The sequence below is a fragment of the Candida tropicalis genome (genome assembly GCF_000006335.3).
Source record: "Candida tropicalis MYA-3404 genomic scaffold supercont3.5, whole genome shotgun sequence".
NCBI lineage: Eukaryota > Fungi > Ascomycota > Pichiomycetes > Serinales > Debaryomycetaceae > Candida > Candida tropicalis.
Window position 1 is genome coordinate 638968 of NW_003020057.1, and position 11144 is coordinate 650111.

The window sequence follows — 11144 nt, forward strand, 5'->3', positions numbered from 1 at the left end:
ATTTTTCTTTAAATGTTGCAATAAAAAAAAAACATTGTTTGACTCGGATAAATTGTATGGGGTATGTCACGTGATGGTAGTCAGCACAGTAAGAATGACAAATACAACAACGACAGTGGTTTGAATGACTAGTACGACAACTACAGTAGTTTGGATGACTAGTAAAACCTCTATTTTTGTTCTATTGGTACTAACTGATGAAATTGAAAGTACACAGTACCACTATGATAGTTAATAATTGCTTCTGAATGCAAGACGCAGAAACATAAGAATCGGTTGTGTTTAATTTTGCTCTACTGTTGTGGTAGTATCCTTTTGTGATCTTAAATATTGGATTTACTAAAGTTTTTTGTAACAATGGGTAGGCAATCTCAAACTCGACATGTGACTGTATTCATGTGATCCTGATCACGTGTATCTTTAATGAATGCTATTGTTAAAAAAATAATTCTCCGCTTTTATTCGGCTTAGCAATACTAACAACAGGGAAGGTTGGCATTTATAAAGATTATTCATATTTGTTCTAACTGTCTCATATTCGCCGTCCCGATAGTTGTTAATTAAATTTTCCATGGATAAAAAGAAAAAAGGAATTAAGTCGTCGGTTACGTAACTCTGCTAAGTGAATACTAAATCCAATCATAATGTTTTATGCCATGACGAATAACCAGTATTGTCATCTGTGATTTTGTAGGGCTTATTGGTTATTTTATAATCTTTCCATTGTAGAAAGGTTTTATATTAAAAAATTCACCAAATTTCTACAAAAAACATAATTGCCGCATCCAAAGCCTTAATATAAATTTATTACTTTTCAAAGCCTCTTTAAAGGTTGTCCATTCAATAGTGATGTCATATATTACCGATAACTTATAAAAAAGGATTCAATAAACAATCAACCTTCATCATCTGCGTTTTCTCCCCCATAAAAGAAACAAAAACTAAAAACTAAAAATTAGAAATTAAAAATTTAAAGAATGGAACCTAATCCTGATTGGCCCTGTGCCAAGATATCGTTAATAAAAAATTGACATCGACAAGAACAAAAACTGGAAAAGTTGCAAAACTCAACCATTGATCAATTATTGAAAACCCTTGGGTATAAGATGACGTACAGAAGACCGTCTCTCCGTCTGTCTAACCAACCAACCAACCAACCAATGCTTGTGCAAGAAGAACGTACGGCATAGACACACCACTTGTATTCCCTCTCCCTAAATTTAAATTTAATTTTATAATTTTCAGCCAATCATAGATTTTTATTTCAACTCGGAATTTGATGTGCAATTGTTTAAGCCATCTCGCATTATTGACAAAACTGTTTAATTATGCATTCTAAGAACTAACACAATAAAGTGACCAATTAATTTTGACTTGAATGATTATTTATTTTAGTGGTCTAATTTAGTTTTGTATAAAAATTTTTTCTTTTTTTTATTGCATACTGATTGTTTTTATCTAATCCATCACATTGGGGGTGAGAGAGACAGAGAGACAATACAATAGACAATAAATAAATTACAATTTCACGTCTTCTTCTTTTTTTGATTTTTTGTAAGTTGATTCTTTCTTTTGGTTAATATCAAAGACAAGTCATTATGGTTTCTTTCAAGTCTTTAATCACCTTGGCTATTGCTGCCACCTCTGTTTCTGCTTTCAACTTGTTACATGATGAAGAAGGTTACGCAATCTTACCTCCAACTGAACTTGTTTTGGACAAATTAAAGGAAGTTGGTAAAAAAGAAATCACCACTCATTACGATGTTGTTAACACTATCCTGGATGATGGTGAAATTGTTGCTGTTAATGTCCACAACCATGATGTTAAGAGATCTGGTAAATTCAAGAGAGATTATGACAACTCTGTTTACTACCAATACAACAAAAAACAATTGTTTATTAGAACTATTGAAGATGGTTCTTTGACTCAATGTTTGAACAAAGAATTCGAAGCTGAAACCAGTCAATGTGGTTTTGACTTCATTGAATATAATGATGCCACTAGTTGCTCTTCTGAAGCCACTAAATACAGTTGTCTTTTGGATGTCATGAAACAACAAGATGCTACCTTGAAGTTGAAAGATATGGATGACGTTCCAGCTCAAGTCAGATGTTACCACAAATTAAGTGACGCTAGTGCTAAAGAAGTCGTCAACGGTGCTTGTGCTAAATAAATAGTTTAGTCTGTTGCCGTTGTGAGTAATTCGTAGTTGAATATATTCGTGACTTTGCTTCTATTTACAATTAATTAAATAATGATAATATATAAAACTATACAAGTTTGAAGGTATTTACAGATATTTTTGTCCCTTTCTTTTTATTTGTGATACTCTCTCTCTCTCCTTAGATTGCAACATCACCAATATCAATTATACCTTCAAATTTATAATCTTTATCACTTGGAACTCCAACTTGTTCACCCTTTTCATTGATTGGAGAGTACAAGTAGTAGCTCAATAATGCATTAACAGTAGCTCTAGTTTCAGCTTCTTTTAAGGACCCACCAATACCTTCACCTAATTTTTCACTACCAACAAAAACACCAGCTAAAAATTGTGGATGAGCTGATAATCTACCAGTTTCAGCAATTAATCTGATAGAAACAGGTTCTTTGAATTCTAATTTATCACATAATCTAACTAATTCCTTAACTGGTTGGTTGAATTGGAACATTTGATCCAATGGAACTTTTCTAGATAATATATGATCTTTTATAAATTCTTTAGCAGCAGATTCACCACAATGAGTGTATAAACCACCAATAACAGCAGTAGTAACAGTAGAATATGCCATATCTTCAGGAGTAACAACACCTTCATTGTTGATAACTTCTACAACACCATCAACTTTAGCATTTCCTTTACTATAAAAATTATCTGATTTTTCATTCTCACTCAAATATCTTAATCTACCAAACTTCATAAATTCAGATTCTTTACCTAAAAATCTATCCAATTTACTAATAGAATCAACTTCAATACCCCAAGATTTAGAAATTTCCAGTAATGCTTGAGAACCCATTAATGAATCAACAGCAGCATTATGAATAGCTGTTGGTAATCTTGGATAAGTCAATAATAAATATTCAGTAACATAATAAGTCAACAAAGATTTACCCAATACTTTTAATCCAAAATTATTAGCTAATCCATCTGATTCATCTGGGTTACTGATCAAATTAAGACATTGTGATAATGTTGATAATTTAAATGATTCCGGTAAATTCAATCGATTATGTAATGCAACTAATGGTGGACATTGTTTTGCTGACGATTCTGGTAATCTATGAGTGAATATATTATGTTTATAACTTGAATAATCATCTACTTTATTAAATGTAGTCTTTAAAAATCCATTTGATTTAGGAATATTTGAATTTAAAGTAGATGATTGTGAATCAGTGGTTGTGTTAGTGGTTGAAGCCAAAGAACGAATTGATGAATAAACTTGATTAGATCTTAATACTTTAGATATTTGCGATTTTCCGCAAGTTCTTTGTATCAGAAGTCTTAACATTTTCTTATAATGATATATCCTCCACAACTATTGGTGTCTTCTTTGTCAATGAAGTGTTTTGAAAAACTTTTCTTCTATTTGATACAGCGAAAATTTTTTTTTTTCTTTGATGAAAAAAAAAAGTTTCAATTTGAGAAAGAGAAAGTTGCTTATGTAATAACGCGTGATTGTTGGAATAAGAGTAGAACTTGGTGTGATGATAATAGGAGATTAATATGCTTTAGGTGCAGAGTAATTCTATGATACTAGTTCATAAGTATTTCTTGACAGGATCAAGGTGCACGTAAGACTTTGTTAATTCAGAACCTACTAAGTCTGTGCTACAAGTCATTATCATCATTTCACACTCGGTTAAACAACAGCCAATGGTGGTTAATCCTAAATACTAACTCTACCCTTAACCATCATCTACATCACCTTTATAATCACCTAGTTGTGTCAAATATCTATCCCACACTATACAAACAAAAGTCGTGTAAATTGCACCAAAACCCGTTCTCACTCTTCACCATTTTTTTTTTTTCAACCAACCAAATTCAACTAGAAAAAAATTACCAACAAAACACTAGTTAGCAGTATTTCTGATAACAAATTAAATAAACAAAAAAATCGATAAATCATGGGTCATCATCATGCTCCAAAATTAAGTATTGCTGCCATGCTTGTAATGGGTTCAGTTGCTGTTACATACTTTGGATTAAAATCTCCACTTAAGAATAAATGGGCTAGTGAAAGTAGAATTAGTCCAAAATCAGATTTAGCTTGGAGAAATAGTGCTGATCAATGGTTAGCTAGTCATAAATAAATCAGTTGATATGGCAAAAAATACAAACAAATGACAAGGAAAGAATTGTATTTCTAGAGAAGGATGACTTATGGTCAAATAAATGCATATTTTTGGTAATTATTCATAGGAATTGATATTTAAGTTTCATTTTTTTTTTTTTACTTTATTTATTTAATAATACATGTAAATGTTCTATAAAGTCCAATTATTTATTATGAAGTAGAATAAGGGAGGATATTATCCTTGTTTTGTGAGAATGTCTTCTAATTCGATTTGTTCTGATTGTTGTTTTTGTAATTTAACCCAATCTGATTCTAATTTTAAGAAACACCATATCCAACGTCTTTGAATTTCAAGTAATTCAAGTAATGCATAACCAAAGGAGTAAGCATCATAACCGAATAAAAATGTCGAGAAAATATGGATAAACTTAATATGATCAGCTTGAAGTTCTTCATTAATTATAAAAAATTTCAACACCCATATGAATCGTAAAAAGAAATCAATGATAATTGCCAAATAGTAGATAATTCTTGGATATGTCAATTGATTTCGAAGAATATGAAATTTGTAGAATGAACTTTTCCATTCAAATAAACCATTGAATAATCCCAAATTCCAATCCATTTTAATATCCCAAATAAATGAATAGGTAGAATTTAATGCCAGTGCCAAATACCACCAATTATTTAAACTATTTAATTTAAATAATAAAGAACCACTTGATTTTTCCTCATCACTAGCATTCAATAATGTTCTTTTAATAAATACATTGACTAACAAAGGACCAAACCCAGTTGAATATTTAATCAAATTTAGTAAATGTTGTTTTTGACCTGTTGATCTATATTCAAACCAACATTGTTTAATTCTAATACATGTAGGAATGCACAAGATCATAAATTCCAATTTATAATTATATGCCACATCAGTAGTAAACCAATAGTTCCAAAAAACCAACCCTAAATCATTCAAAACTTTTGAATAAGAAACTAAACTATCACTTATCAATATATCATTAGTTCTCATAGATATACTATTAATATTTCCTTTTAATATCCTCTTGATTGTAGTAAATACTCTAAATTGTCCTGATGACTGAGCTGACTTATAAAACATTTTATATACACTAAACCCCAAAGATATCAAAGGTAAAGTATAATATAAACTCTTTAACAAGTCATTTCCATCAATTATTCTATAACTTATCCAACAAACAATATTAACAATGGAAACAACTTTGAAAAGTCTCCAAATACCTTTAATTAATCTTTGATTTTCATTAAATTCAGCTGGGATTGTAGTAGAAAATTCCCCACTTGATAAATTATTATTAGTATTATCTAATTGAGTATAATTATGAGGACTATATGATAAATTTAACAAGTTTAATAAATTTATCTTGGTGAAATTAAACAAGATCAAATTCAATAATAACCATAATAATAATCCTAATTGAATAGTAAAAGTTACTCGAAATGATAATGGAATAAAATCATTAAATACTAATTCATATGTCTTTTCAGCATCTCCATCCATACTTATAGACTACTTATTCATGTAAATCGTAATGAAAATCAAAAGAGTATAAATAAAATGATTTCGAGGCTGGTTGTTATTTTTAGTTTATTTATTCTTGGTGAAAAAAAAAATTGAAAACAGAAGTGTACAATCTGTTCGATTTCAAAAGTCGTGTATTATTGTTAGAGCGCAACCTCACGTGACGCGCAAATATAAAATTTTTATAATATTGATTGCAATTTTCTAATCTTTCGAGGTTGAAATTCTGATTTATTAAAAGTTTTAGGTCTCAGATCATATTCAACATTTAATAATTCAAAATTTGGTTTTGTTGACAATTCATCAAGTAATACTTCAATATCAGATGCCATTAATTTATTTTCTGTAAAACTAACCCATTTGATAGCATCACTAAATAGCATCATCTTGGTTCTACCGAAATTAATAAAACTACCACATAATTTATTCTCGGAAAAGTCAATTTCTTCAAGATTAGTTAATTCTTGTAAGGAAATATATGTCAGTATCGAGTTCCTAGATACATCTAATCTTTTCAAAGAAAATGGTAAATGCTTTGGATTCATTGTAGTCATCTCATTACACAGCATTTCTAATTCTTCCAAATTTGTATAGCTATGAAGGTTCTGAAGCTTGATCCAATCTTCGTTGATCCTATTGTGATTCAAAGAAAGTAATTTCAACCCTCTTGGAAATGTAGAAACTTCCAGAGTTTCTCCTAGTAAGTTTTTCAGACATGATAATTTTTGTAAATTATCTGGAAAACCATTGATACAAGTAAGTTTATTTCCCGAAAGGTTAATAACTTGTAATGATTTTGGAAATACCATTGAAACCTTGGAAATTCTGTTTCCAGAAATATCCAACCTTTGGAGTTTAGATGGTACAGTCAATGTATGATTATCAAGAATTTGAAAGTCATTATCACGAAGTTTCAAAGAAACAAGTCTTGGAGTGTTAATACGTGCTTTAACTAAACCACTTCCACAAATAGTCAACTTTAATAAAGAATTGGGTAATTTATAAGAAAATTCATTTATCCTGTTTCCATTTTTGATAACTAACTCAATAAGATTATCCAAGTATTGCAATTTCTCAAAATCGATTACCGTGGAAGCATTTAAAAATAAAGAAGTTAAAGAATTCAAATTTCCAACAAGAGATAAATTTGGAATACAATGAACAAGCAAAGAATTTAAACTTAACAATTGGCAATCAAGAATAACTGTATTTCCAGTTGCAAAATTACCTTTCAACACCAAGTCTTGTAAAGAAGTTGGTAAGTTTAATAATGGTTTATGGTTAGATTTTTTAGCTAAACTTTTATTTTCACAACTCAATAAACATGACGATATTTCTAAACGTTTCACATTATCTGGAATTTGTAAATCCCGAGTTTCTATTTCTTCCACCATTTGGATAGTGTTTTCAATTGTCAAATACTCCAATTCGGGACAAATTAATGATAAATTATCAACAATCATCTCTAACCATTCAACATTTAAGTCTTTTAAACGTGAAGGAAATCTCCACTTGCTTACCAAATTCGAAGGTTCATCAGCATTCCAAGCTATTCCAGATAGTTTTATCTTTTTAAGATTCGTCAAATGACTAATGTCAAATATAGTTCCTTGACCACATCCAGTTATTGACATCTTCAATTCCATTAATGATTCTGGAAGGTTTAATTTCGTTTCTGTTTCTGGATCAAAATGCATTTCCAATAAGGACATATCACAAGTCAATTTCTTCAATTGTTGAGGGATATTATTGAGATCATAAAAATACAAACTTTCTTTAATCAGAAGACTTGTTAAATTAGGAAACATATCCTTAGAAAACTCATTTAAATCAATACTTTGTATAGCTAAAGCTGAAAATGATTTTACATTTTTAGTTAAATCAAAACCAAGATAATTTTCCGTGCTTGTTCCATATCGAGTAATAACTGAATCAACTTTAAATGGATGTTTCTTATATTCTTCATAAAATTTCCAATATGAAGGAGAATAAGGATAGGGAAACCAAAAGGCAAGTTCTATCTCCACATTATCTAAACAATTTGGACATTGTCTAGCTAAAGCAAGTGCATCAAATGGATCACCAAATAATAATCTTCTAGGAGTAATATGTGGGTTTAAATCAAGTAATTTTATAAATTCAGAAGGAGATTTCAAACGTGGTGGCCTTTGATTTGACAGTATTATAAATGGAGTATGAAATCGTTCGTTATCACCAATTATAATAACAGAGTACAAAGCCCTCTGTGCATGTATTCCAAGTCTTGGAATCTCAACAAGATGTTTTAAAACTGTATTAGGAAGGTAGTTGATGATTATTTCAACAAGTTCTTCTGGTATATCATCAAAATTGGCCATTCTCACTGGTTTGGTTAAATGAGTAGTGATATATAAAAGAAGAAAAGAATCAAAGTTGATATTTAAAAGTTGGGGGAGGGGGTGACGATTAGCAAGGTTATCGCGGAGCAACCTCGGCGATAAAGTTTTTGGATGCACACGACTTATTTGTGACAGGGGTTCAAAATTGCGGAACAATATAAACGTTGGAGATCACAATGTGAATGATTCTTGGTTGTAGAAATAACTATCAAGAGTATAATAAAACGACACAAGTAAACACCAAGTTTTAAATTACCAGAGTAGATTGATGATCACATAAAGGCAGCGTCCATTAGCAATATTATACAAAGTTGTAATATTTTGGGTGAGAATATGAACTAAAAAAGGGGATAATTCAATACGAGTGGAATCATAACATATATTGGATCTATAACTTTTAAATCAACAAAGATAGAACAATCCACAATATAGAAAAATAAAAAGGCATTCTTTCAAAAAATAGATTGATCTAATTATTCTGAGAACACATTTTTAGTCTTCTTTTGCATTTCGTTACCACAATGCATATATAAACCTCGTGAATATTCGGAACAACGGAAATAAGTGCAGGTATCCAATATATTATTATAGCCGCTTAGTAAATCTGCCGAGCTAACCAAGGAGATTAATACAAACATAATAACAAGCTTCATTATGATGGAATTTGTTTGTCACCTAAATGCTGGTACCAATACCAGAGCAAATGTCTCTAGTATTTATAGTGAATTTTATCTGGAGGAATAATTATCATCAATTTACTATTCAAATGCAAAAAGCATAGAAGTAATAATTATATCTCGTAACTGGCGGAATTTACCAATCTCTCCAGCAACTATTAAACATGGGTTGATTTTTCGTAATGACTTCCAACTCAATAGGAAATAATTTTGTAAAGTTATATAAATAGAATTTAATTATATAAGAAATATTGACTAATATCCATACTGGTCAAAACCAGCTTTAGTAATAGTTACGGAATAACATAACACGACAGATATAGTATTGAATTGTCTATTTACATCTTCTCATTTCCCCGCTAAATATTCAAACCAACTCCATGATTAAAAGGCAATATGTGGTTTTATTTGATACATAGGTGATATAGGAAAATACCTACTTATAGGGGCTACACATGATAAATTTTCTTCAACAGGTACGAAAGTATAATTGCATCATATCTTACTAAATTCCATGGTATAGTTGAACAGAAATTAAAACAAATCGAAGAGAAAAAAAAAAGCATTTCAATATATTTAATCAATAAAATATAAAGGTAAACAATAAATCATAAATGGTTAAGATATAAAAAGATGATTATTCAGAAGTGAATATAGTAAAAATAGTAGCATATAATCAAAAAGTAGTTGTGAAAAAAAGGGTGCAAATACCGTCATGAAATTAAATCAACATGGCAGCAATTAATCCTACAAAGGAAACAATACTACCAGATGAAGCAATATTAGAAACAGCCTCTTCTCTCTCAGAAGTATTTGGACTTGTAGATGACGAACTTGACTTGGTACTGGATTTGCTTGAAGATGATGATGACCTTGCCAATTTACATACTTCACTTTTGAAATTCGCTACTGTATAAGCATCAGAATCTCCAATAATTCCACAACTTTTATAGCAAGAAATCATATCCGCAAAGAAAGAATTAGGCATCTTACAAACACATGCATAGTTACTTTCAGTATCGGTTGTGCCACATTTTTTATACATAGCTTCAGCAGCTTCTGTACAAACGTTTGCATTGCAGGTTGTATCTTTCAATTTGAAACCTTTAAACACGTTGGCGGTAGTTATAGTAATAAGCAACAAAATGGCAATTAATTTCATTTTCAGTAATAGGATATTGTAAAGTAAATGATGATTGATTAGTTGAAAATATAGTCTAAAACAAGTGTAAGAACTTACATTGATATTTATACTACAGCTCGTGAGTAAAAATCATTCTTATTTGAAAATTTGGGATTGTATGAATAGATTCTACCATATATCTATGTTCTAGTAACATTGATGACTGTTGTATCTGAATTATCTAATCCACCTCCCCTCTCAAAGTGCTAAAGTGCTCAAAGTAAATATAAACTTGCTAAAATACAAAATGACCTCTTCTTGAATGGTAGGGATTACATAACTGACTCTAATCGGGATGATTGGGAACTATTTGTGTTTAGAAAATAGGTCATCATTAATATAGTTCACTGAATAAGCATTGCAACCACGATTGTACATTACAAAGGGAACAACTTGATACTTTCATGGCAGGTTGAGCAATAAGATATTTTCCAAAAGTGAAAGATTATATTACACTTCATTTCCAATGTACTATTATATTTAATACATGTTTGTCTTATACTGGCTATGACATATTATATTTTTTTTTTTGTTGGTTTGTTTCTAAGAACTGTACTAACTACAAAAAAGAAATAACGAGACGATTTACTAATACAATGCAACTTGCCAAAATTTTCGATGGCATTTACGAAACAGTAATCTTATTCTTTTGTTAAAATAGAATATCCAGAGATAAGGTCACGTACAAGATACTAAATGTTCCTTATTCCTAAACGACTGTACTATAAATAACCAGATTGCGAATTCCTCTATAAAAATTACATGCCTTACGTAATATACACCAGTCTAAGAATAACTTGTCTTGGCGATGGGTCACTTTCATGAGTATCATCAAAATGTGGATGGAAACATGCATTACCCTAGTATCTGTTCAAAATAGTCAACAGTTCATCTGTGTAAGTGAAAACAATAACTAAACTGGGATTAGATAAGCCTACTTTATACCAGCGCTTTTGAATGATCAACACCATTTTTAGACAAAAATTGTACACACTGCACAAATTAATCTTCACTGTATCTGCACGACATAGCCCGGGATTTGT

General features: G+C 30.3%; 5 protein-coding genes across 5 annotated transcripts; 1 reads left to right on the forward strand and 4 right to left on the reverse strand. All coding sequences in view use genetic code 12, as the record gives it.

The window, feature by feature from the left end:
* Positions 1–1598: 1598 nt before the first annotated feature.
* COI1 (Coi1p) lies at positions 1599–2174 on the forward strand (the record flags this gene model as incomplete). Its single annotated transcript, XM_002549645.1, has 1 exon — positions 1599–2174. The coding sequence occupies one exon, from the start codon at positions 1599–1601 to the stop codon at positions 2172–2174; it is 576 nt and encodes a 191-aa protein (XP_002549691.1).
* A 169-nt stretch (positions 2175–2343) lies between these two features.
* MRPL3 (mitochondrial 54S ribosomal protein mL44) lies at positions 2344–3516 on the reverse strand (the record flags this gene model as incomplete). The annotated part of the gene is made up of 1 exon (XM_002549646.1): positions 2344–3516. One exon carries the CDS (start codon positions 3514–3516, stop codon positions 2344–2346), a length of 1173 nt encoding a protein of 390 aa, XP_002549692.1.
* A 1024-nt stretch (positions 3517–4540) lies between these two features.
* On the reverse strand, positions 4541–5842 carry ERD1 (Erd1p; the record flags this gene model as incomplete). The annotated part of the gene is made up of 1 exon (XM_002549647.1): positions 4541–5842. The coding sequence occupies one exon, from the start codon at positions 5840–5842 to the stop codon at positions 4541–4543; it is 1302 nt and encodes a 433-aa protein (XP_002549693.1).
* A 203-nt stretch (positions 5843–6045) lies between these two features.
* Positions 6046–8220, reverse strand: CTRG_03991 (leucine-rich repeat domain-containing protein; the record flags this gene model as incomplete). Its single annotated transcript, XM_002549648.1, has 1 exon — positions 6046–8220. One exon carries the CDS (start codon positions 8218–8220, stop codon positions 6046–6048), a length of 2175 nt encoding a protein of 724 aa, XP_002549694.1.
* A 1419-nt stretch (positions 8221–9639) lies between these two features.
* On the reverse strand, positions 9640–10080 carry CTRG_03992 (uncharacterized protein; the record flags this gene model as incomplete). The annotated part of the gene is made up of 1 exon (XM_002549649.1): positions 9640–10080. One exon carries the CDS (start codon positions 10078–10080, stop codon positions 9640–9642), a length of 441 nt encoding a protein of 146 aa, XP_002549695.1.
* Between the last annotated feature and the right edge of the window lie 1064 nt (positions 10081–11144).